Below are 27,863 nucleotides of genomic sequence, written 5' to 3' on the forward strand. Positions count from 1 at the left end.
TGTGGTTGTTTTATTTTAAAATCCAACTTAGTAAGTCCTTGGTCTTTCCAAAAATAAATTTTAACTTCTAAATTTCATTTTTCTATTTTTGCTTTGCTTCTCTTCCACTGACCATCCCCTTTCTTTCCTCTGTGTGACCCATGGAGTCAGAAACTCCTTATTTGGATAATTTCAGGAACAACTTTGGAGACAAACCCCAAGAAACTGACCCTGGAGATGCGGTCTGATCCTTATGGGGTTCCACCCTTAGGGACCTCGAGGTTATCATCCCCATCCGAACAGCAGCTTTAAGAGAGACAGGAGGTGAAATGTCTTGATGGGGAGAGGGAGATGCAGTCCCAGTGAAAGAGGAGAGTGAAAAGGTTGGCTTGAAGCTCAACATTCAGAAAATGAAGATCATGGCATCTGGTCCCATCACTTCATGGGAAATAGATGGGGAAACTGTGGAAACAGTGTCAGACTTTATTTTTGGGGGCTCCAAAATCATTGCTTTGGCATAGTCAATGAAGCAGAAATAGATGTTTTTCTGGAACTCTCTTGCTTTCTCCATGATCCAGCGGATGTTGGCAATTTGATCTCTGGTGCCTCTGCCTTTTCTAAAACCTGCTTGAACATCTGGGAGTTCACGGTTCACATATTGTTGAAGCCTGGCTTGGAGAATTTTGAGCATGACTTTACTAGCGTGTGAGATGAGTGCAATTGTGCGGTAGTTTGAGCATTCTTTGGCATTGCCTTTCTTTGGGATTGGAATGAAGACTGACCTCTTCCAGTCCTGTGGCCACTGCTGAGTTTTCCAGATTTGCTGGCATATTGAATGCAGCACTTTCACAGCATCATCTTTCAAGATGTGAAATAGCTCAACTGGAATTCCATCACCTCCACTAGCTTTGTTCGTAGTGATGCTTTCTAAGGCCCACTTGACTTCACATTCCAAGATGTCTGGCTCTAGGTCAGTGATCACGTTATCGTGACTATCTTGGTCGTGAAGATCTTTTTTGTACAGTTCTTATGTGTATTCTTGCCACCTCTTAATATCTTCTGCTTCTGTAGGTCCATACCATTTCGGTCCTTTATTGAGCCCATCTTTGCATGAAATGTTCCCTTGGAATCTCTAATTTTCTTGAAGAGATCTCTTGTTTTTCCTATTCTGTTGTTTTCCTCTATTTCTTTGCATTGATCACCGAGGAAGGCTTTCTTATCTCTCCTTGCTATTCTTTGGAACTCTGCATTCAGATGCTTATATCTTACCTTTTCTCCTTTGCTTTTCGCTTCTCTTCTTTTCACAGCAAAGGTCCATCTAGTCAAGGCTATGGTTTTTCCCGTGGTCATGTATGGATGTGAGAGTTGGACTGTGAAGAAAGCTGATCGCTGAAGAATTGATGCTTTTGAACTGTGGTGTTGGAGAAGACTCTTGAGAGTCCCTTGTACCGCCAGGAGATCCAACCAGTCTATTCTAAGGGAGATCAATCCTGGGTGTTCATTGGAAGGACTGATGCTAAAGCTGAAGCTGCAATACTTTGGCCACCTCATGCGAAGAGTTGACTCACTGGAAAACACTCTGATGCTGGGAAAGGTTGGGGGCGGGAGGAGAAGGGGACGACCGAGAGTGAGATGGCTGGATGGCATCACCGACTCTGTGGACATGAGTTTGAGTGAACTCTGGGATTTGGTGATGGACAGGGAGGCCTGGCGTGCTGTGATTCATGGGGTCGCGGAGAGTCGGACACGACTGAGTGACTGAACTGAACTGAAAATCACTGCAGATGCTGATTGTAGCCAGGAAATTAAAAGACGCTTACTCCTTGGAAGGAAAGTTATAACCAACCTAGATAGCATATTAAAAAGCAGAGATATTACTTTGCCAACCAAGGTCCGTCTAGTCAAGGCTATGGTTTTTCCAGTGGTAATGTATGTATGTCAGAGTTGGACTGTGAAGAAAGCTGATCGCTGAAGAATTGATGCTTTTGAACTGTGGTGCTGGAGAAGACTCTTGAGAGTCCCTTGGACTGCAAGGAGATCCAACCAGTCCATTCTAAAGGAGATCAATCCTGGGTGTTCATTGGAAGGACTGATGCTAAAGCTGAAACTCCCACACTTTGGCCACCTCATGCGACAAGTTCACTCACTGGAAAAGACTCTGATGCTGGGAGGGATTGGGGGCAGGAGGAAAAGGGGACGACAGAGAATGAGATGGCTGGATGGCATCACCAACTCGATGGACATGAGTTTGAGTGAACTCTGGGAGTTGGTAATGGACAGGGAGGCCTGGCGTGCTGTGATTCATGGGGTCGCAAAGAGTCGGACACAACTGAGCGACTGAACTGAACTGAAAGAAAAATGTATCACTTCATCCTGATTCATCATTCCATCAAGTATTCATGGATGTAAGACGATGTGTCTGCAGGCCCTATTTAGAGTGCAAAGTGCCCCCAAAGCTCTTTAATGGGCCATTCTTTCTTCAGACACAAAGTGCTTAAAATGAACTAACCTCAAATGGCTCTCATTCAATTATAGACATTCAGATAAAACCTATATTCATTTTTGCAACTGAACCAAAATCACCAGGCAATCTAGTGTTTGTCAGGCCAAATACAAACAAGTATATATACATGTACCTGCATAATTACGTGTGTGTTTTGCATAATTACGTAAGCATGTACTTTCAGAGCTACAAAGTTTATTAAATTTTACAGCTGGGCCTAAGACAGGCATTAAGGTGAACTGCAAATGTAACCTGATTTAAACCATATTTAATTTGGCTTGAATCTTCAGCAAAGAAATGAGGCTCTCAAGACCCTAATTTAAGAAACCAACAGCAAACAGAAAACTGTTCTTGGTGTTTTTCACCTAATCGGTGTCCAAAGAATTTGTACTTGAAATTGGATGATTTATGCATTAAAAGAGAGATTGAGGCTAAAGCCCCACTCAGTTAATTTAAAAATATGGAAAAAGCAATTTCCAAAGCATGTAATTTATCAAATGTTGGTGGTCTCCAAACTTCATCTTTAAAGTGGGGGAAATGATATAGTTATTCTGACAGTGAATGAAATAATGCACATTGCCTAGTGCTTAGTGCAATGCTTTGTGCAATGTCTAGCATGTGATAGGTGCTCAGGGCCTTTCATTATTATCATGGATTGTATTAGTATCACATTAAATTGCCAACTAAAGTCAAAGTGAAACAGTGTTTTAGGTCATTGATTAAAAAGATAAGAAGATGACTTTCAAGCAGGAGCAAACAATGATACTGCTTCTATGTTTTCTAAATCTCTGAACATGTGGGTATTTTAAGGCTTCTGAAGAAGACTGCTGAATTTATAAAAAGAAAGACGGTAAATCAGAGACAGAGAGGATCCCCACAGGTCAGCACCTGTGCTTCAGTGAGGTACTAGCCCTGTGGGTATTTTGTGCATGCTTAGTTGCATCCAACTCCTTGTGACGCCATGGACTGCAGCCGACCAGGCTCCTCTGTCCATGGCTTCTCCAGACAAGAATACTGGAATGGGTTGCCGTTTCCTACTCCAAGGCATCTTCCTAACCCAGGGATCAAACCCTCATCTCCTCTGCCTCCTGCATTGCAGGCAGATTCTTTACCCACTGAGCCATCGCGGAAGCCTAGCCCCATGGAGGGAAACAAATGGAAAAAAAGATAAATTTGTGATTTATTTTTAAGGAAACAAAAAACACCGAAAGTGTTTTGTTTGTTTCAGAGTAGACAAAACAAAAGTTTTCCTGTCATTCCTGGCTTCCCAAAGCTCTAAGGCAAGAATCTCAGGTGGAATGGCAAGAAGAATATGGGAAGCAGCATGGAAAGGATGAGAACAGAGCCTTGGGAAAATAAATCTGTGGGTTCTAGGCTCGCTTAAGTGGGGCCACATGTGCTTTCCACCTTAACTGTAAACTCCAAAGTGTAGGAAATTTTCTTCAATTTTGTTCACTGCTGCATCTCCAGGACACAAACCAGAGCCTAGCACATAGTGGGCTCTGAGTAAGTATTCTAGAATAAAAGCAAGGAGAGAAAGTGGAAGATACTAAAGGGTTAAGGTAGTAAAAACCTGTCTTCTCTCCTTAGATTTGGGGGATGTAGTAGTATTAGTGTATATGTATAGTGTGTATGTGAACTTCCCAGGTGGTGCTAGTGGTAAAGATCCCTCCTGCCAATGGAGGTTAGACATAAGAGATGTGAGTTCGATCCCTGGGTCAGGAAGATCCCTTGAAGGAGGGCATAGCAACCCACTCCAGTATTCTCATCTGGAGAATCCCATTGACAGAAAAGCCTGGCAGGTGACGGTCCATAGGGTTGCAAAAAGTAGGACACGACCAAAGCAACTTAGCACACATGCACACATAATGTATATGTAGTAGCAGTTGTAGAGTATTCACGTGTAGTACTAATACAGGTGAATACTATACAATAATACAAAGTATGTAGTACAGTACTATAGTGTGACGCCAGAGCACTAAACAGTTGTAATTCAGTGAATTTAATGTAGAACCAGTATTAGTGACATCATTTGATTCTTCTTAATTGCTGCCAAAATCTGAGATCCTTCTCAAGCTTGATTCTTACGTCCTTTGTAGATTCAGTTCAGTTCAGTCGCTCAGTCGTGTCCGACTCTCCGCGACCCCGTGAATCACAGCACGCCAGACCTCCCTGTCCATCACCAACTCCCGGAGTTCACTCAAACTCATGTCCATCGAGTCGGTGATGCCATCCAGCCATCTCATTCTCTGTCGTCCCCTCCTCCTCCCGCCAATCCTTCCCAGTATTACGGTCTTTTCCAGTGAGTCAACTCGTCGCATGAGGTGGCCAAAGTATTGGAGTTTCAGCTTCAACATCAGTCCTTCTAATGAACACCCAGGGCTGATCTCCTTTAGGATGGACTGGTTGGATCGCCTTGCAGTCCAAGGGACTCTCAAGAGTCTTCTCCAGCACCACAGTTCAAAAGCATCAATTTTTCGTCAATCAGTTTTCTTCACCATTCAACTCTCACATCCATACATGACCACTGGAAAAACAATAGCCTTGACTAGACAGACCTTTGTTGGCAAAGTAATGTCTCTGCTTTTTAATATACTATCTAGGTTGGTCATAACTTTCCTTCCAAGGAGTAAGCATCTTTAAATTTCATGGCTGCAATCACCATCTGCAGTGATTTTGGAGCCCCCCAAAATAAAATCTGACACTGTTTCCACTGTTTCCCCATTTATTTCCCATGAAGTGATGGGACCAGATGCCATGATCTTAGTTTTCTGAATGTTTAGCTTTAAGCCAACTTTTTCACTCTCCTCTTTCATTTTCATCCAGAGGCTTTTTAGTTCCTCTTCACTTTCTGCCATAGGGTGGCATCATCTGCATATCTGAGGTTATTGATATTTCTCCCAGCAATCTTGATTCCAGCTTGTGCTTCTTCCAGCCCAGCATTCCTCATGATGTACTCTGCATAGAAGTTAAATAAGCAGGGTGACAATGTAGATTAGGATTCTATTATAGATTATTGATATTGTCATGGATTATTATTATTATTAATTTTATGATGTGAATAGATGGTATATAATTGATATATTAATTAACTATATTAATATTATCACAAAAGCCAGAGTAAAGATGATAGGCAAGTATTTATTCTCAAAGAGGTTGATAGGGTTGACAACAATATACCGGTTTATTTTGATAGTCATGCAAAAGACAAGTACATTGATTACTTTCAAGTAACCTTTCCATTGTACTGATCTAATTAATTTTGGTTCTCAAAGTCTGTAATTTTATAGTTAAAAAACACTTCCTCTTCAGTGATTTGAAAATGACTAACTGTAACAAATGCTGAATTCATTACAATTCAGTGACATTGTATTCTTATTTTAAAATGTATGCTAAGTATTCTGACCGATTTTAATTTTAAATTAATACAATTGTGTTCTCTTGACACTTTAAAATGTATATCTATAATTGAGAAATTATGTTAGGAAGAAAATGTTGAATAGCATTCTTTGAAAATGTTTCATTAATGCAAAACATAAATGCTCAGGCTCTTGGGTAGAGTTGAGGTTTGGAAATAAATAATCATTTATTTTATCAAACATTAATAGACCCTCTTAAAGGCTTAAATCAATACCAATGTTTGTAAAAGATGTTGACATTGTTTGAGATGCTTGACTCTGGTTTAGGGAGTTTTGTCTATGCCCCCTGCCCCCAGTTTCCTTTGAATAAGCAGCAAAATATTTCACTCTGAATCCCAAAGGAGAAACTTACTCCTGGCCTCTTCAGCATTGAATGAATTAATATTTTTGAGGACTGAATTATTAAAAGGCTAAAAGAAATCTCTATCTCCATTTCACAGAAACAGGTGAAGCTGAGAAAACATAACTGTTAGTACACTTGTCAGAACTCTACAGATCTTCACGAGCCTGTTTTCTGTGTACACTGAGAGAGCTTCTGCATACCTTCTCTGACCTGTCAGCAAGTGGAAGGAGAGGGAAAAGACTGTTCCATTGGAACCAACTGCAACGGAAGGAAGAAATGAAAGCCACCAGGCTTGTGCTGACGGCTGATCTAGTCATCAGTCATTTCACACTAAAGCTCCAGCTCACCCTACTGCCAGGGAACCTAGAAGTCTCAAGGTGTTTGGAGACCACTCCGGGAAGGGACTTCTATTCAAGTGGATCTTCTCTCCTACTACGGCGTGCTTGGTGACTCAGATGGTAAAGAATCTGCCTGCAATGCAGGAGACTAGGGCTTGATCTTTGGGTTGGGAAGATCCCCTGGAGGAGGAAATGGCAACCCACTCAAGTATTCTTGCCTGAAGAATTCCATGGACAGAGGAGCCTGTCCTGGTGAGCTATAGTCCATGGGGTCACAAAGAATCGGACATGACTGAGTGACTAACACTTTCACTTTTTCTCTCCCACTAACACATGGTAAATTGGGCCACCCCTGGCAGCAGCGGCTTCTCTATAGTCTTCTATGGTCCCTGAAGCAAGAAGCAACCTTTCCTCCATTTGGATCTCTTGGCAATTTTGACTTTCTTATACTAATAATAACACTCTTAGGAACTAACACTCATCAGGAAATGACTATGTGTCAGATTCTGTGTAACATGTCCTTTCCATGAATTACCTATACCTTCATAACAAGCATAGAAGGTACATTCTGTTGTTAACATCTTTTTACAGATCAAACTAAAAGTTCAGAGAAACTAAGTAACTGCTCCATGCCCACCTTCTTAATGGTTGTGGAGCCACAAGTCAACTCCCAGAATCCATGCTATGACCCCATAGATTATATTGACTGCCTAGGTTCTCTAGGGGACAGGACCCATATGCTATCCATCTCTACATCCTAAGTCTTCCTTTTCTCCTGCTGCTGCAAAGATAGAGACTTGCCCAAATGTCAATGCATAGTTTTGTAATTAAAACCCAGAAGTGAATTGGTCTTTGGTTTCACTCTGGGCGGGGGAACAGGCTGGCTTGTTATGACTTCCTCATTGAGGGACATGAAAAAGTCACTTAGCAATGTGAATGAATTGAGAACAGAATTGAAGGTAAAAAGGTTTTCCCCCCTGTGCCTTCAGAATTATAAACCAAGTGAAAGTCAAACCATGGTTGATTGTCAGGGTAACCTAGAAAGTTCCTCTTCTCCCTCACCCTGTTTAATAAACCAAATCTATTTTCACTTGGCCACCCCATTGAATACACCCAGAATTCTACCATCTTCCATAAGACAACAGTAGAGAAATATCTTTAATACAAATGAGCCTTTGAAAGTAGTTAGTATGGGGAAATGTAGTTTCTATGGACAAAAGGCTCAGTCCTTAAAATGTGATGGCACCTGATAGTCTCCCAGGCAAAACTGAGGATAAAGTATTTTCCCTGTCCTGATGTACATCTACACTAATCCAGCTGTCCTTATGTCTCCTCTGCTTAATGGGAAAAAGTAGGATGACCAGAGGCAGAGTAAAGATAAGAATAAATTGTGCATTCAAAAAATGGGCACTGGTGAGGAAAAAAAACAAACAAACTATTTTATGTTTAGGAACATGGTCCACTGTCTAAAACCCTGAAAAACAGAGAAAAATAAACACAATTAAGTGATAGATTCTTTAGCTGTTATTAAGTTGGTTGGTTCTAATGGGCTGCACTGGTGTGTGTGCAGGGGGAGGGGTGCAGAGAGAGGGAGATGAGAGCTGAGAATAAAGGGAAGAAAGAAAAAAAATGGGGTCAGTGAATTTCCAGGCTCTGCAGCAGGGAGGTTTGGCAGCTTTGGCTCCTAAGGAAGCCAGCCTTGTGATTCATCACAGACCAGATTCCTGCAGACTTCAAAGAGAGATGTTCAGGAGGAGAAGATGCCAGCATCCAGGAGCGAGGCAAGTCTGGCCAAGTAATTGTCATGACCCCTGAAAATGTATGCTACTCATCTAGAGTATCATCTAGAGATGATATTAAACTCTGGTTTGTGTAGCAGTCATTACCCTAGCAAAGAATGGGAAAGAGAACTTAATGATCTCAAGCCGAGGCATCTCCCTCTTCCTCTCTGTCCCTCTGCTTTTCTTTTGTGGATGATGACATTGTTGTTTATCTTAACATGACTCAAAGCCCTGAATTTTGGGGAAGGACAGCATGGAAATAATTCTTTTGATCTTTTTATCAAAAGTCAGGGCAAAATTAAAACCTCGTTCAATCAGAAAAGATTATAGATGTTTGGCTTTATAATTTGCTAGCCATCTGGTCCTGACTCCACAATCAAGTGACAGGTGAGTCTGTATAGAAAGAGCTAAAGCCATTTCCAGTGTCTGCATCTTCACCACATACCTCCTCAAACAGTAGAAAGTGCCTAGGAGACTTTGAGAGTAGACCCTGACAATATGGAATAGTAAAAGTTACACTTCCTACATTTAAGGAGCTTCCAATCTAATTATGGAAATTAATAGACAGAAGCAAAACACAGCTGCAAAGTCTGTGGGTTCTGAGCATGGCCAGATGGGCCCAAAGACTAATTGTGGGCTTGTTTCCACCTGAAATTTGACTTTTTATTTTGTTCACTGCTTTCAATTTCCTCACCCTTGTGGTCTGGATGAAAATCAAAGAGCTCAGTTTTAGACAAATGAACAGTTTGAGTTGATAAGTGGAAAATGAGAAGGAATTAAAATAGTGCAATGGGAAGGTAAACCTAAATGGGAGAAAGAGGGGGAGATCTGAAAGTCATCTGGAAATGAGATGGTCAAAGCTGTAGGGCATCTTTGAGACAGTGAGGGGAACAAATGCTGAGGAGAGTACCAGGAGGTCAAGCATAACGAGGGTGGAGATGGCCGGGAAGGAGGAGGACCAGAAGAGGTGTCTGCTGAACCGAAGGAGATAAGTGTTTCTCAGGCAAGGGGAGTCAGGCTTGACAATTACAACCATTCTGTAAAATCTGTTAAGTCAGGGACCACACCTGTTCAACTCACTGCTATTCCCAGGCCTTAGTACAGCCCATGACACAAAGCAGATACTCACAGATATTCATCTAATTAAGGAAATTGTTGGGATCCAGACTTAAGTTCAAAGCCTCCATTCAAAGACAGTAGTAAAGGATGCCCTTCTCTCAAGTAACTTGTTTTCTGATTTAGCAAAGTATCTGGTACTAAATAAAGTCAAGTCCATTTTTAAGGCAAGGGTGAATCAGGGTGGGGTAGTTCAGTTCCACGTTGATATAGATTTATCTGAAATATGGTTTTGTTTTGTTTTAAAAGATGATTTTCACAGATTCCAAATATGAAACTCAATATCATTCACTCTTCAAAAGTGCTGAGACAGTTCTATGTTCTGAAAGGTCACAATGGGTAAAGAAAGTCAGAGAAGGCTAGAGTTTTAAATTCTGCCTTCTGTAAGAAGTGGGATTTGGAGGGTCAAAGTGGAGGAAGAGGGTCCTTCCAGATAGGCTGTTTGGATGAGAGGTTGGGGACAGGGCATGGGGAGGCTGACTGCCAGGAAGTCAGTGTTAGCAAAGGGCAAAGGCGATACATCATCAAAGAGGGAGTGGGGTTAGTTGATGGAGGGGTAACTTAGGAGATCTGAGACCTGTGTTCCCTAGATCTACCATATACTGGCATGTGTAACTCAGGCAAATGACCTAAATTCACCAAGCCAAAGGTTCTTAATTTGTAAAATGAAGACAATCTTACATACTGAGACTATGTTAGGATCACATGAGATTGTGCATAAAGCACTTCCTAGCAGGCTTCCCTGGTGGCTCAGCTGGTAAAGAATCCACCTGCAATGAGGGAGACTTGGGTTTGATCCCTGGATTGGGAAGATCCCCTGGAGAAAAGGATGGCTACCCACTCCAGTATTCTGGCCTAGAGAATTCCATGGATTGTGTAGTCCATGGGGTCGCAAAGAGTCGGACACGACTGAGCAAACTTTCACTTTCACAGTGCAGTTAAACTCTTGGCTAAAGGTTAGTAATGTGTCAATCATTGGGCTGAGAGAGGAAATACTTTTTCTGAAGAAATTGGCCAATGCTTTATCCTTCGTCATTGTGGTTTGTGAACTTTCGCTATATTCACAACATTAAAAGTAGATAGGAAATTCTGTTTTGAACAAGGGCTAGACTAGTATCTAAAGAAAAGAAAGAAAAATGAAGAGATGCAATCCTAGGGCGTGGGAAAGCCCCAAGGGAGGGTAAGGGAGGGACATTTTCCAATTCCCATCCAATGTCGCCATTGTTAGTAAGACCACAAAGAAGGAGACGGATGGGGGTGGCAGACATGAGCTTTCAGGAAGAGGGGACTATGAGAAAGGAAAGGTGAGGTGGGGAAAAGACTGGGGAAAAGTTAGGCCAGATATTTCAGACCCTTCCAGAAAGAGCTCCAGAGCCAGAGAATATACATCCTAGTCTATGCTCTGGTATATGAAAAGGTTTCAGATTGGTGCTATATGAAAGCAAAAGACAAACTCTCATTCACTAAAAAATATCAAGATATTGGGCAAAGACAGAGCACAGACTTTAGAGTCAGACAAACCTGATTTCAGTGGACATGAACTTGAGCAAATTCCAGGGGATAGTGGAGGACAAGGAAGTTTAGCATGCTGCAATCCAAGGGATCACAGACAGTCAGACATGACTTAGCAATTGAACAACAACAGACTTGAGTTCCTTACCTCAGGAACTTGATCAAGGTAACTGTTTATGTGAATAAGAAAAGTTAGTCTTTCCTCATAGATGTGGGTAGGAGAATTAAATGAGATAATATATGTAAAAGGATCTAATGCATAATGAATACCCAATTAACTAATCTGTGCCAGTTCAGGAAGAAGGCAGCACATGGTTAAATGTAAGAAACAATTGTTTGGTTCACATCCCAGCCCTTCAATTTACTTGTTGTGTGACTAGAGCAAGATTTTTAACCACTTGGGGCCTCACCTTATTGCATCTATATAAGAAGTATAAGAAGATCTGTCTCTCAGGATTTTTATGGGTATTAAATGACATGATATTTATAGCCCTTAGCATAGTACCTGGCTCATATTAAGTGCTCTAAATAAATATGTTAGATACTATCACTGAAAGATAATCAAAAGCTGTACATGCACTAAGTTTAACGTAAAAAAATTTCTACTTGAGAGATCCACTGTGGGCTATTTATTTATTTATTTTTGGAGAAGGGGAAAGTAAGACATAAAAGGCAGAGTATGTGCACAGAACTGTAAGATACATGTCCCCACGACAGAAATAAAGAAGGCAGAGATTCACTGAGGGGGGAATTCATGGACATTTATGGTCACATTATTCTGATTGGCTGAGGGGATCAGCAGGCTTCTGGCCAGTTTTCTTTCCGTTCACGGAAATAAAAGTTCAGTGTGTTTGAAAATGAACTAAGTTTATTCCCCCTTATTTTTCTTGATAGGAAGGATTTATTTATATAGTCAGAGAAGGCTTGTTTCTGCTAAGTGAAAATTTGGCCTAGGGAGTAAAATAATAAGTTAAATGGAAACTGGATAAAAATATATTTATTATGACATTATTTAATTTGTTGATATCCCTACATTCCCTACCTAACACCATGAAAGAAATTCTCAAATAATAATACAGTTGGTCAAACTGTTAAAAGTGGGGTCAGCTTGTCTGTATCTGTACAAGCTGGATCAATGGCTAGTTTCTCTGAGCTGGTTACCCTGGCAACCCAAGGCTCCTCTCCAGATGTGCCATCCACATCAGGGGTGTGCATATGAGAAATGCAGAATCTTATGTTTCTCTTCAGACCTACTGCATCAAACCCTGAATTTTAATAAAATCACCAGGTGATTTATCTCTATATTAAGATTTGGAAAGCACTGAGAGTGTGGAGTTATGGCCATATAATCTTAATCATTACAGTCATCACTTCAGTTAACACGGAAAGAGCTATGATAATTAGGCGTGAGTGGATATAAACAGCAACATTTCTTACTTGATAGATTTGCTCGGTGCAATAAAGAGTTCCCTTAGCTCATGAAATCTTAGGAAATAAACCTGAAATTTAAGAAAATAAAATGATGAAAGTATGACAGCAATCAACCAGAAACCATGTGCTCAACAGAACAACAAAACAATCAGGTTCTGTACTTCCTTAGAGTAGATTCAGCCTGGACTTTAGAACTTCACCTTAGCCACTTTATAACCAGGTGACTTTGGGTAAGTTGCTGCAACAAGTTTCTTATATCTGAAATGAGATGCTAACAGAACCTACTTCATGGACCTACGGGATCTACTTTAAGTTGCTGCTGCTGCTGCTGCTGCTGCTAAGTCACTTCAGTCGTGTCCGACTCTGCGTGACCCTATAGACGGCAGCCCACCAGGCTCCCCCGTCCCTGGGATTCTCCAGGCAAGAACACTGGAGTGGGTTGCCATTTCCTTCATGAGTTAGTATGAATGCAAAGAACACACAAATGTCTGTGTCAAGATTAGTTATTATTAAGCATTAGACATTTTAATATTATTAGATATTATTATGAATAATGCCTTAGTTTCGTTGGATTTCACAGTTCCCTTCTCTTTAAACAATTTTTCCCAACATATTTCCACGGTTTAAATAAAAATAAATTTGAAGAAAAATCTTAAAGAGTATTGATAAGCCCCTTGGATGACTTAGAATGTCCAAGACTTCACAGCCAGGTGAGTGGAAGATGCCTGCTTTGGGTCTGTGCTCAGTCCCAGCCTCTCCAAACCCCAGCAGACTCATAACCACTACCACACAAGAGAGAGTCTTCTAAAGAACCATCCTTCCCAGAGGGTGGTGTGTGTGTAGGAGGAGAGGATGCTTAGAAATTTAAAACTATTTAAAATAGTTTATCTATGACATCCTCCCTTTTGGGGCATGTCTCATTGTGGGTCTGAACAATGTGATCATAATCCCTGAGGCACACACAAAGCAAGTTACTAAGATCTTTGTTCTTTGTCAATACCCATTTGATAGACTTCAACCAGCAAATGAACTATGGACATGGCACAAACTAGGCATGTAATTTGCATTTGGTTCTTAATGAAACCTTTGGGCCAGTCTAAGTAGTCCGGAGAAGGCAATGGCAAGCCACTCCAGTACTCTTGCCTAGAAAATCCCATGGATGGAGCAGCCTGGTAGGCTGCAGTCCATGGGGTCGCTAAGGGTTGGACCCGACTGAGCGACTTCACTTTCACTTTTCACTTTCACACATTGGAGAAGGAAATGGCAACCCACTCCAGTGTTCTTGCCTGGAGAATCCCAGGGACGGGGGAGCCTGGTGGGCTTCCATCTATGGGGTCACACAGAGTCGGACACGACTGAAGTGACTTAGCAGCAGCAGCAGCAGCAAGTAGTCAAGTCACCTATGAAGAGATCTGATCAGAGCCAACAACAGATGATCATGGGATCAAAAAATCTGCGACTGATTTCTTTTTAGTTCTTTTCCAGAAAGTTTAAAATATACCTTCCTTTGTGGAGAAGCCAAGACGAGGGGCTGCAGGCCATGCTTACGCTCTCCAACCTAGTGAAAAAGGAAACGCAGTACAGGTAAGTAAAAGGACACTGATGGTGATAACTTTGGGACCAGCCGATGTATGTTGTCACCCACTGAAAGGTGTTAGCAATCCAAGAGCTTTTGAGAGGACATTTGCACACCGCAAAAGCTAAAGCTGCAAAATACAAGACGGCTCCCAAGCAAAGCATTATACTGAAAGTGCTTAGGTTTACCAGGTGAGAAAATTGAGGCTGAAAGAGGTTAAATATTATGCAAAGCTTCCCACAGCTAGTGAAGGAACTGAACTAGGATTTAAATCCATGGGCCTATCCTCCTCACTCTTCTGTATTAGTTGACGAAGGGCATCTTCTGCAGAAAACCATCTACACCCCTCTCTTCATGTGCTCTGTGCTCTAAAGTAGCCTACTGTTCCCCATCCTCTTTTCTAACACCTTACTCCGCATTTGATCTCTAGCTTTACGAGACTCTCCGTAACCCTCCTTTATCTCTCATCCGTCATCTCCCTTGAGCTGTCACTTAGCCTGATCTAATGGGAAAGGCTTGGGCCGTGGTACAGGGTTTCCCCCAATCTCATCCCTCCAGCACTAGGTGGGGCTTAAGAGGCAATGACTGTCCCTAACTCCATGCTGCGCTGACGTCTCTTGATGTTGATATTACTCGGCTTTGCTGGTCTTTTTTCTGGTGGTCATTTTGGAGGCAGAGAGGAAGGCTAACCCAGAAAGACTTTCATGCCTTATGTCAACCTTTCCAGTACCCTTACCACTGGTGGTTTGGGAAACATTTTTAGTGGTATGAAGGCAGCTATTTTGTTTCAATGGTTATTTTTACAGATACCTTCTATCTTTGGTAATGAATGCTGATTTTCCATTTATGGTTACAATGTAATGCTTTTTTTTTTCTATTTCTATAACATCTATTTTTTAATTGGAGTATAATTGCTTTACAATGCTGTGTTAGTTTCTGTTGTACAACAACATGAGTCAGCTATATGTTCACATAAATCCCCTCCTTCTTGAGCATTTCTCCCACCCACCCCCACCCCACCCCCCTTGGAGCACCCAGCTAAGCTCCCTGTGCTATACAGCAACTTCCCAGCAGCTATTTTACACATGGTAGTGTGTATGCATCAATCCCGATCTCCTAATTCATCAGACACACCCTCGCTGTATCCAGAAGTCCATTCTCTACATCTTCTTTGTACAGAGAGAAGTAAGTCAGAAAGAGAAAAACGAATACCATGTATTGACACATACATATGGAAGGTAGAAAAATTGGTACTGGTGAATCTATCTATAGGGCAGGAATACAATTTCATATGTTACATTAAAAATACTTAAGAAACAATGCAAGCTGACTTTATATAATATACATATGTATTAGTTAAATGAAAGTACAAGTGGACCACAGAAATAGCAAAAGCTAGACTGAGGCTTAAGAAATATTGCCTCTCCTGTTGCTGGGAAAGATTGAAGGCAAGAAGAGAAGGAGATGACAAAGGATGAGATGGTTGGATGGCATCACCGACTCAATGGACATTAGTTTGGGTAAACTCCGGGAGTTGGTGATGGACAGGGAGGCCTGGAGTGCTGCAGTCCATGGGGTCGCAAAGAGTCGGACATGACTGAGCGACTGAACTAAACTGAACTGAACTGAATGGTTGTACAATAATATCAATGGACTTAATACCACTGAACTGTATACTTTAAAGTGATTAAGATAGTAAATTTTATGTGTATTGATCATAATAAAAATATTGAAAAAAGGCAAAAAAATACCCAATTAAACACTATTCTGAAGAATACTTATAACTTTTAAAAAGCTGAAAACAAAGTTAAAATATAACATTGTGTGTGTGTATGTGTGTGTGTGTGTGTGTGTGTGTTAGCCTCTCGGTCATGTCCCACTCTTTGCGACACCATGGACTGCAGCATGCCAGGCTCCTCTGTCCATGGGATTTTCCAGGCAAGAATACTGGAGTGGGTTGCCATTTCCTTCTCCAAAATATAACATATGTCAGGCAAATTCTAATCTATATTTAACAAATTCTAACAAAATACTGAAACATCAAATGAGGGAAAGAAGATATTTTTACTGTTCTCTTGGGAAATTTTTTTATTTCTTCAGAATATATTACTCTTTGAGTTTACTACTCTTCAGATTTTTAAAAATATACTAATTTTAGGAGGTTTTGAATCTAAGCATACAAATGGGATTTTGTTTAGGGTATGTGTGTGTGTGCATGTTTTTGATTTTGATACCTAGTATGTTAAAATGATTGAGCAGTTTTCTGTCTACAATTTATGATTTAGAAAACTTTATGTAAACATGGGGCCTATTTGTTTCTCTGGGTAAAAATATATCTTTAAATATTAAAAAAAAAAGAAATATTGCCTCAAGATGAGCCTTAAATCTCATCTGCCCCAGATTAGCTCTTCTTGAAAAGCGGCCCCTATCTTTTCCTGTGTGGTTTGGAACACCTTGGATGGGCCCACTTCTGGTGTGTGGATTCATAGAAAATCTGTGCTTTCAGTGCACTCAGGGAAGGAGTGTACAACTGGATTTCAAAACCACGGCTTACAGAAGAACCGTTTTCTTCACCTACTTGCGGCTCAGAGTGCACTCTGCATCTTAACCACTACAGTCTTTAGGGACTTCCCTGTTGGCTCAGTGGTTAAGAATCCATCTGCCAATGCAGGAGATGAGAGTTAAATCCCTTGGTCAGGAAGATCCCCTGGAGAAAGAAATGGCATCCCACTCCAGTATTCTTGCCTAGGAAATCCCATGGACAGAGGAACCTGGTAGGCTATAGTCCATGGGGTCACAAAGAGTCAGACACAACTTAGCAACTGAGCATGCACACAGGGAACTAAGATCCTACATGCTTTAGGTTTACTGAGCCTGCATGCCACAACTACTAAGTATTCTCTGGAGTTCGTATGCCGCAACTGGAGAAGCCTGCATGTCGCAACAAAGATCCTGTGGGCTGCAACTGAAGACCTGACTCTATCAAATCAGTCAATAAATATTAAACAAATAAATGCTCGTTAATCCATTGTCTTTTTCAAGTTCTTGCTCAAGAGGTAGGCTGATATATCAGGTTTCAAGGCAGAAGACATTGGTAGATTGAGGAACTGGCTCCATATCCCAGTGCCCAAGCTTTCCAGCCTCTGTCTGCCAGGCTGCAAGTATTTTCCTTGGCTGTACCTTCAGGCCACGATCACACTTATACAGCAAGTAGCACAGGAAACCGGTTGTAAGCTACTAAACTTGTCTTTCTTTCCACCTGAACTGTGACCCCACTTAGCAACCTGTCCTGTGAACACACATCATTTAGGAAGAGCAATGATAGTTCAGTTCAGTTCAGTTCAGTTCAGTCGCTCAGTCGTGTCCGACTCTCCGCGACCCCATGAATCACAGCACGCCAGGCCTCCCTGTCCATCACCAACTCCCGGAGTTCACTCAAACTCATGTCCACAGAGTCGGTGATGCCATCCAGCCATCTCATTCTCTGTCGTCCCCTTCTCCTCCCGCCCCCAACCTTTCCCAGCATCAGAGTCTTTTCCAGTGAGTCAACTCGTCGCATGAGGTGGCCAAAGTATTGCAGTTTCAGCTTTAGCATCAGTCCCTCCAATGAACATCCAGGATTGATCTCCTCCAGAATGGACTGGTTGGATCTCCTTGCAGTATAAGGGACTCTCAAGAGTCTTCTCCAACACCACAGTTCAAAAGCATCGATTCTTCGGCGGTCAGCCTTCTTCACAGTCCAACTCTCACATCCATACATGACCACGGGAAAAACCATTGCCTTGACTAGACGGACCTTGGTTGGCAAAGTAATGTCTCTGCTTTTTAATATACTATCAAGGTTGGTCATAACTTTCCTTCCAAGGAGCAAGCGTCTTTTAATTTCATGGCTGCAATCAGCATCTGCAGTGATTTTGGAGCCCAAAAAAATAAAGTCTGACACTGTTTCCACTGTTTTTCCATCTATTTCCCATGAAGTGATGGGACCAGATGCCATGATCTTTGTTTTCTGAATGTTGAGCTTCAGGCCAACCTTTTCACTCTCCTCTTTCACTTTCATCAAGAGGCTTTTGAGTTCCTCTTCACTTTCTGCCATAAGGGTAGTGTCATCTGCATATCTGAGGTTATTGATATTTCTCCCGGCAATCTTGATTCCAGCTTGTGCTTCTTCCAGTCCAGCGTTCCTCATGATGTACTCTGCATATAAGTTAAATAAGCAAGGTGACAATATACAACCTTGACGTACACCTTTTCCTATTTGGAACCAGTCTGTTGTTCCATGTCCAGTTCTAACAGTTGCTTCCTGACCTGCATACAGGTTTCTCAAGAGGCAGGTCAGGTGGTCTGGGATTCCCATCTCTTTCAGACTGTTCCACAGTTTATTGTGATCCACACAGTCAAAGGCTTTGGCATAGTCAATAAAGCAGAAATAGAAGTTTTTCTGAAACTCTCTTGCTTTCTCCATGATCCAGCGGATGTTGGCAATTTGATCTCTGGTGCCTCTGCCTTTTCTAAAACCTGCTTGAACATCTGGGAGTTCACGGTTTATATACTGCTGAAGCCTGGCTTGGAGAATTTTGAGCATGACTTTACTAGCGTGTGAGATGAGTGCAATTGTGCGGTAGTTTGAGCATTCTTTGGCATTGCCTTTCTTTGGGATTGGAATGAAGACTGACCTCTTCCAGTCCTGTGGCCACTGCTGAGTTTTCCAAATCTGCTGGCATATTGAGTGCAGCACTTTCACAGCATCATCTTTCAAGACTTGAAATAGCTCAACTGGAATTCCATCACCTCCACTAGCTTTGTTCGTAGTGATGCTTTCTAAGGCCCACTTGACTTCACATTCCAAGATGTCTGGCTCTAGGTCAGTGATCACGTTATCGTGACTATCTTGGTCGTGAAGATCTTTTTTGTACAGTTCTTCTGTGTATTCTTGCCACCTCTTTTTAATATCTTCTGCTTCTGTTAGGTCCATACCATTTCTGTCCTTTATCGAGCCCATCTTTGCATGAAATGTTCCCTTGGAATCTCTAATTTTCTTGAAGAGCTCTCTTGTTTTTCCTATTCTGTTGTTTTCCTCTATTTCTTTGCATTGATCACTGAGGAAGGCTTTCTTATCTCTCCTTGCTATTCTTTGGAACTCTGCATTCAGATGCTTATATCTTTCCTTTTCTCCTTTGCTTTTCGCCTCTCTTCTTTTCACAGCTATTTGTAAGGCCTCCTCAGACAGCCATTTCGCTCTTTTGCATTTCTTTTCCATGGGGATGGTCTTGGTCCCTGTCTCCTGTACAATGTCACGAACCTCCTTCCAGAGTTCATCAGGCACTCTATGGCCCCGGCGGCGCAGACGCGACGCGAGAGACGCAAAGAGGTGCGGCCGTGAGGAGCTACCCCACGCCTGAGGCCAGGGCCGGCGGCCGAGAGGAGCTACCCCACGTCCAACAGGCGGTGGCTGCGCGGAGGCGCAGGAGGGCCGAGAGGAGCTACTCCGCGTTCAAGGTCAGGAGGGGCGGCCTCGAGGAGATACCCCTCACCCAAGGTAAGGTACAGCGGCTGCACTTTGCTGGAGCGGCTGTGAAGAGATTTTCCACTACCGAGGTAAGAGAAACCCAAATAAGACGGTAGGTATTGCTAGGGGGCACCAGAGGGCGGACAGACTGATATCATAATCACAGGAAACTAGCCAATCTGATCACATGGACCACAGCCGAATGTGGTCCTCTGGAGAAGGGAATGGCAAACCACTTCAGTATACTTGCCTTGAGAACCCCATGAACAGTAACAAAGGGCAAAATGATAGGATACTGAATGAGGAATTCCCCAGGTCAGTAGGTGCCCAGTATGCTACTGGAGCTCAGTGGAGAAATAACTATAGAAGGAATAAAGGGATGGAGCAAAAACAAAACCAGAACCCAGTTGTGGACGTGACCAGTGATAGAAGCAAGGTCCGGTGCTGTAAAGAGCAATATTGCATAGGAACCTGGAATGTTAGGTCCATGAATCAAGGCAAATTGGAAGTCGTCAAACAGGAGATGGCAAGAGTGAACTTCGACATTCTAGGAATCAGTGAATTAAAATGGACTGGAATGGGTGAATTTAACTCAGACGACCATTATATCTACTACTGTGGGCAGGAATCCCTTAGAAGAAATGGAGTAGCCATCATGGTCAACAAAAGAATCCGAAATGCAGTACTTGGATGCAATCTTAAAAATGACAGGATGATTTCTGTTCGTTTCCAAGGCAAACCATTCAATATTACAGTAATCCAGGCCTATGCCCCAACGAGTAATGCTGAAGAAGCCGAAGTTAATCGGTTCTATGAAGACCTACAAGACCTTTTAGAACTAACACCCAAAAAAGATGTCCTTTTCATTATAGGGGACTGGAATGCAAAAGTAGGAAGTCAAGAAACACCTGGAGTAACTGGCAAATTTGGCCTTGGAGCACGGAATGAAGCAGGGCAAAGGCTAATAGAGTTTTGTCAAGAGAATGCACTGGTCATAGCAAACACCCTCTTCCAACAACACAAGAGAAGACTCTACACATGGACATCACCAGATGGTCAACACCGAAATCAGACTGATTATATTCTTTGCAACCAAAGATGGAGAAGCTGTATACAGTTAGCGAAAACAAGACCAGGAGCTGACTGTGGCTCAGATCATGAACTCCTTATTGCGAAGTTCAGACTTAAATTGAAGAAAGTAGGGAAAACCACTAGACCATTCAGATATGACCTCAATCAAATTCCTTATGATTATACAGTGGAAGTGAGAAATAGATTTAAGGGACTAGAGCAATGATAAAGTAGTATTTATTGAATGTGCTAGGTGCTTTGTATACACCGTGTCTTTAATCCTGGAAGAATGTTCTCATATAGATGAAAATGTCTAGATAATCAGTTCACAGATTATCTCTCTTCTTTCTTCCATTTCCCAAGAACCCAAATATATTTTTATTCATGAATCAAAACCTCGTTCAAGTTGCTTCTTCGTTTGGCTGATGTGGTATCTGGCACCCTCTAGTGATAGAAAGATTCTTTGGTAGAAGTGATGTTCCTAGATCTTCAGCCATCTCTACAGGCTTGTATAAGACCATCATCCTTACTGAAACTGTAACAGTCTATTTGTAACAACTAATTTTGATAACAGAGAATTTTTTATGCCGATTATAAGCTCTGATGACCTACTTGTTAAGGCTCTTTTTAGCTGTAAGTCTGTGGTTTAAGGAAACGTTGAGACTGTATTGAGCTGGGTGTGGGTAGTCTAACTTTCGATTTCAGGACTAAGTCGATTCCAGACTCAGGCGACACTATCAGGCTTGGCCCTTCGGTGCGGTTTCTTCTCATTGTGGGTTGACTCTGCCTTCAGCTCTGGCAGGAGCAACCTCATCAGTTCTGTACCGCAAATATTTCCACTTCAAATACAGTGGAAAAAAGAAAAAGAAGAGCTTGTGTCCCACTGTTTCCTGGAAAGCTCACAACAGAATGTGATGTGCTGGTTGCATTAACCAAGTGGGGTTCCTTGTCCTCCTCTCCCCCACTTTACATACACACACAGACTCTGGGATCAGTGTCACTGCCACTGTAATGATTAATCTTATGTGTCACCTTGACTAGGCCACAAGATCCAAAGACTTGGTACTTTTCTAGGTGTTTCTATGTGTATTTCTTAGATGGGAATGATACTTAAATCAGGAGACTTTGAGTAAAGCAGTTGCCCTCCATAGTATGGGTGGGCCTTGTCTCACCAGTTGAAGGCCCTAAGAAAAGGTTGAAAGAGGGAATTTTGCCAGCAGACGGTCTTTGCGATTCTTCCTTGGGTCTCCAGTCTGATAGCCTACCTGGCACATTTTGGACTTGTCAGCCTACATAATCACATAAAACAATCCCTTACAACACATCTTTCTCCCTCTCTGTTTATATATAGGTCTATGTAAAAACAGATAGATACAGCTATATAAATCTTGGTATTTATGGCTAATCTGTATGTATCCTTTTGGCTTTGTTTTTCTAGAGAGCCCTGACTAATGCAACCACGTCAACAGCTAAAAAGACGGAAGAGGAACAAAGGCAACTTGGAAGATGTTGTTACCAGGAAGAAGGGGAGAAGATGTAGAAGAAACAATCATGAATGTGCACTACAGATGGGGATTATTAAAATCAATTTGCTGCTATTTAGTAAGAAATTTTGTTGACAAAAATTTTAAAACATTAGGGGATAAGAAATAAAAAGTCTTGGTGGTAAAAGGGTATTGGGGGTTTTCTTCCTCCCAGCTTTTTAAAATAAGTAGACATATGTTTAAATGTTATTCAGAATGAAATGTTCAATGGCAAGGATTTCTTTAGAGTAGAAGCAGCAGGCTTTAACTTACATGGTGTGGTTTGAGTAAAATCAGGATGGTTGTCCGAAGTGTCTGCCACATCTGGTAGAGTGCCTGAAACTCTAATATTAAAATTGTATTTCTTTGCCCTTGAAGGCCTGTAAAAATGTGTTGTTAAAATTAACTGTTAAAGATATCTGAACTGTCTCTTCCAGAACACCAGCATTCATAAGGTGTTCATTCAGTAGGTGTTCTTCAAAGAACTCCATAAAGACAAAGAAGGCTGGGGAACAGTATAGATCACAGTCCCATCTTAGACAGTCAGAATGCATATTAGCATATTGAGGGCTCAGAGAACTCTTAGATTAGGAGAACTGTTTAAATTAACCCAGAATTTTCTAAAATAATTTGATCATGTAATACATTTCTTCCCACAAAGTACCTATTACTATTTCATTAAACTTAAGGGTTAGGAGTGTGTGTGAAGTGGGGGAGGTTTGAGAGGAGTTAGAAAGAGCAAGGACTCAGGAGCAAGAATATATAGGTTTAATTCCTGGATCTACTCTTTACTAATAAAACTGTCAATGTTGGTTAGACTTTTTTGGCTACAATTCTTTATAAAGTAAATATAATAATTAGCCACCTCACTGGGCTAAAATGGCAAATATTAGGTAAGGAAGAACCATTTGTGAAAGTTGTTGACTTATGATTCACTCTCAAGAGATGCTGATTTTGTCAACTGTCTTGCTCTCCTCCCTTCCTTCCTCCCGCCTTTCTTGCCTTTCTTCTTATGATTTTTTTATTTCAATAAACTTCTAATTTCAGAACAGTTTTAGACTTAGAGAAAAGTTGCAAAGATAATACAGAGTCTCCACATGCCAGCCCCTCTACACCCCTCCCCCCTTTCACTTCTTTTTGTGTCTCTTTTGGGTTGGGAACTGTAGGAGCAGGGCTGGCCAGGTAGGATCTTCTTCACAGCACTAACAGTCTGTTGGGCAGTGAAGCAGGGGACAGGTAAATCCACACCTGTAAGACAGGGCCACGAGTGCAGAGCAGAAAACAAAGAGAGTGAAAGCATTTAGGAGAAAAGCATTTAGCTCCTAACCTTGAGTCGGGAGCCAGGAGTTTTCAATGTCTTGAAAATGTCTTCAGAGAGGGATCCGGATGGATGAGGAATGAGCCAGGAAAAGGGAGGGAAAGGAGAGTATTCCTAATGGGATACAGCCAACAGAGAAGATGGACAGCAGAGTGCAGGGGCAGAGCTTAGTGGAGGATGCGGTTCCCAGCTTACCAACTACTTTCAGAATCATACAAATCTTCTGTAAAACTGCTGCAAACTGGCTAACCGGACGGATCAACTTTTCCAAAACAATAATGACTTCGAGCTGTTAACCAAAGCACTAAAGTATACTTTTTTTTTTTTTAATAAAGAAAATTGGCCAGGAAATAATGAGTAATAAAGGAGGGAAAGTACTTGTAAGCTTTTAATCATATAGCTGGAGCTGTGTGATTTGTCTTAGGAGTTAGCTTTGTACTCCTCGTGATAATAAAATATAAAGGGTCCTCCCTCTTCGGAATCCCCACAGCACAACATCTGAACCTCTTCCTTGCAGAACTGCCACTACAGACGCTAGTCCCGGGTTCCTGTGAGCCTCTAACGTCGCCACCACGGCACACGCGGCTGAGCCAAGGCTGGGTCTGCTCTGAGAATCCCAGCAGGCAGCCGAGGCTCCTGCTCCGAGCAAGACGTGTGCGCTCTGCACTTCAGTCTTCCCCAGCCACCCCAGTTGAAAATCCAGAAGAGTTTAGAAAGGACATGGGGCCCGTTCTCAGGATCCTCACCTGAACCCGAGCATGCCAGTCGCCTGCCAAAACGCTCCCGGGGAATGCCCGCTTGTGCAACAAAGGCTGGCTCTTTCCCGGCTCCCCGTTCAACACCCCTTCCCCCACCCCACCCCCGACTCCAGGCGCAGGGTTGCAGAATCAAAGGCGCCCTCCCCTGCTCGGGCGTTCCCCAGCTAAGCTTCCTCCTCCAACCCCCACCCCCTGGCTCCGGGGATCTTTCTCTCGGTCTTTTCAAAAGAGTTACCAACAGGTGTTCAGACGCGCTGCTGGAGAACGAGGAAATCGTCCCGAGGGTAACTGTACGTGAGCGCCCGGGAGGGGAGCACTCTCCCAGGCCGGCTGGAGCGCGGCGAGGGGCCAGTCGGGGCTCACTTCTCACCGGGTGCGTAACTCGCCCTGGTGCCGGTTGGAAAGGCTCCTTCACTTCGGCGATTGCTCCACAGCCATGTCCGGGATCTGGCTTCCCTTGTCACTGGTGAGTCGTCTCCGCCCCGGCGAGGGCCTCTCCCAGCTCGGCCGCGGGACGCGCTCTGGGGGCCGCCGGTGGGCGGCGGGCTCGGCCGGCCTTTGCCCGGCTAGCTCCACATGACTGCTAGGACTTCTCTGGAGGGCGAGGTCTCGGGAAACCAGCTGCGAGCCCTCGAGGCAGGTGGAACACCTCGGGGTGCCCCCCAGGAACGCGGTTTGCGGCGCCGAGGGGGTGGGCGCGCGGGGCTGGCCGGCGCCGGGGAGGTTTGGGGGTCGCTGCAGGGAGAGCCCCGTCTGAAGCAGGAGAGGGTCTCTGGACAAGTCCTTGCAGGTCTCGCTAATGCTGTGCTAAGAACGTGTGCGCCCCGGGACGGTGAGAACTTGCACTCTCGAAATCGATAAAACAAGTTTTTCCAACACTTCCCAACTTTAGGGAATAAATCAGCCTCGAGGCAGTGGTTACACCAGAGGCTTTGGGCCGCTCCGTTTCTTTCCTGAAAACGTTATCTTGGGGCTGAAAGCGCCTTAAAGAGACTTGTTTACCTTTTTACCGCTACACAGAAAAAGAAACTGTTTTGTTTCCCTTCCGGGAATCCCTCTCCTTGAGAATGTGAGTCACTATCTCAGGTTTGCCCTTTTTTTCCCCCCTCCCCTCTCTCTCTTCCGTTTTTTTTTTTCTTTTTTCTTTTTTAATCTTTCATTGCTTGCTGGACTCCGGGCGGGAGGTAACCCTGGCCGCATTGCTCAGGCGGTGGTACCTGCTGCCACCGCGCACGCGCTGAGCAGCCTGTACTTGGCCTAGAAGCCTAAGCCTCCTTTGGAGAGTCCCCACGTCAGATATCCCGGCTTGGTGATGGCTGATCGAAGACCCTGGCCTCAAGGGGTTCATTTGAGTTCCGAACTTTCTGAAAACCAGTGGATTCTTATTTGCTGGGCCTCAACGACGTGCCAGGCAGTGTGATAGGAATGTTGATGAGTATGATCTCAGTCAGTTCTCGCAGCAGCTGCGCAGTATCTCCATCTTACAGATGGCAAAATGGGGTTCAGACAGCTTACGTAAGTCGAGCCCAAACAGTAAGAGGCAGGACTGAATTTAAATCCAGTTTAGATCCCATTCGAAAGCCTGGGGGGTTGGGGTGGGGGTGTCGACCACGCCGATGTCCAGATGACACCAAGAGTTGAAAAGGAAAAAAAAAAAAATCGATGTCTGGAACCGTTTTATGGTTGGAAAAAAAATTCTCCCTGGTCCTTTTGGAAGTTATGTACGACATTTGGGCTCCTTTAGAAATTTTCTTTGAGAAAATTTGAGATTCAAATTTGGGAAACCATTTATACAACCTCAGATCACATTCTTCCTTATCATGAACCACTGCCTTATTGAAGTCTTGGTTGCTTTGACAATCTCTTAGTTCTAGGAACAACAATTCTAACCAGTATAGCAAAATTATCAAAGCTTGGAGCTACACTTTACTTTTATAATAATACTATAGCATCTCTACCAGGGCTGCCTGTTTAAAACACCAAGGAAACTGCTTTTCTGAAAGAATGCACACGTATTCATACACACATATGTGCAAATACAAACTTATATTTATTTGCATATGCATATTATAATATCTATGATATATATTAAACATTCATTTATTATTGTTATATGATCTAGAACCTCAGAAGTGAATGTTTATTGAATAAAATGTGTTAATACAGATGTGTAGAAAGAAAAAAATCTGATAAAACTGTATCACCTAGATAGTCCTGTTTGCATTTTGAAGTATATCCTCTATTTCCCTTTTCTAATATGACTCTTCAGTTTAGTTACACAGAATCCTGCCCTGCTCCCATCACGGGGCCAGCATCACACCTCTATTCTTAAAGAAGTTTCCACACCATTATGTCACCTTGTGTGTCTCCAGAAAATGCTTGCTTTTATGACTTAGCACTTAGTGGGGCTTACTTACTAGTCGCAAATAAATTAAACTAATTAAACCAGGGCTTGAGTGCTAAAGAAGTGGATGGGAGGGAGCGGCCACGCTTTCTTTTTTCCTCTTTCTTTCTCTAGTCCGTTCATCTCTAGTGTGATCTGTCATCAGCAAATATCCCATCCTTTACCTCTTTGCTTCTCTTTCCTTCTTTCTTCCCTCTTGAAGTTAGTTTTCTCTCTCTTAGTTTCTGGGTGTCCTTTGGATAAAGAAGAAAAAGCAAAGTTACTTTAGAAATTTGTGTGAGAAATAGCTGTGAGCACTGCTACTGTTTCTTTTAATAGCACATAGTTCTGATAGCTTTTGTTTTGTACTATTTAGGTCTATGGTTAGGCAGTTACTAGATAGCCATTTTCCTGCCCTTTGTTTCTTGGAGTTTTCAAAATTATGGGCAAGGGAAAGGAGAGGGCAGCTGAAAAAGAAACTGGTGTATTTAAGCAATCATACAGGAGAGCTTTGAGGAGAAAATAAAGGACAGTTGTTTAATTTGTAATTTAATAATTTTTCCATAAACCAGGCTAAGGAGCAAGAAATAGGTTGTGGTGTGTTTCTATTTATTGTTGTTTTTAGCAGGTTTTCCTTATCTCATGGCGGACTTGAAAATTTTTTTGAATAAAATAATATTGTGAAATGTAATTTAAAACATTAACAACCAGCATGTAAAAACACACATTGATAAAAGATGGCAAGATTGGGAGGCAAAAATGAAATTGATATGTGAAGATCCTCAGGGCCTTCACCGCTAGCTTCAACTAGATGAATGAAAACTCTTCTACCACCCTTAGTGGCAAAACTAGAGTTTAATTTAGCAAAGCAGTTTTTATTCTTGCGCTGAGTTTATAGAAGGAGAAAACTGAGATAGAGGCAAAGAGGACTCAGGATTTGAGGTTGTCTCTAAGTAAGTTTCTTTGGAGTACTAAACAAGTAATTTACTTCTAAATAGTTCCTAAGAGTGGAAGTGTCAGCATTTCAAAGGAACCTCTCTGAGGCTACTAGCACTATACCACAACTGCTAAGGAGTAATCACTTTCTAAGAGATGATCAAAAACCTGAATAAGGAAATCCCCCACTTGAAAACCCCTAATGAGTTAAGTACCTTTTGGTAAATTATCTTGGGTTCCAAAAGTCCCTTAAATGAGCACATGTTTTGTAATAGATACTAAAGACTTATTGACTTATGATGAAAAGTAATAATATAAAGGTAATAACATGTATAGCTTGTTACCAAAAAATTATTTGCAGAATCAT

At 42.3% G+C, this 27,863-nt stretch overlaps 1 protein-coding gene and 1 long non-coding RNA gene across 2 annotated transcripts in view; one reads left to right on the top strand and one right to left on the bottom strand.

Moving 5' to 3' along the window:
* Window positions 1–24,236, bottom strand: LOC129555565 (uncharacterized). The gene is made up of 5 exons (XR_016038761.1): window positions 24,166–24,236; window positions 22,375–22,481; window positions 13,924–13,980; window positions 12,429–12,490; window positions 1–5,440 (listed from the first exon to the last, which is right to left on the bottom strand). It is a non-coding gene; the product is annotated as an uncharacterized LOC129555565 (long non-coding RNA).
* Window positions 24,237–24,398: 162 nt separating this feature from the next.
* The window catches only part of FAS (Fas cell surface death receptor), a 35,685-nt gene continuing 32,220 nt past the window's right edge, over window positions 24,399–27,863 (top strand). The window contains exon 1 of the mRNA XM_055425133.2: window positions 24,399–24,643. Coding sequence (XP_055281108.1) covers window positions 24,614–24,643 — 30 coding nt within the window. The 5' untranslated portion in view covers window positions 24,399–24,613. The remainder of the gene's footprint in view (window positions 24,644–27,863) is intronic.

The sequence above is a fragment of the Moschus berezovskii genome, chromosome 12, assembly GCF_049115385.1.
Source record: "Moschus berezovskii isolate FMDL1 chromosome 12, NW_MosBer_1.0, whole genome shotgun sequence".
NCBI classification, from domain to species: domain Eukaryota; kingdom Metazoa; phylum Chordata; class Mammalia; order Artiodactyla; family Moschidae; genus Moschus; species Moschus berezovskii.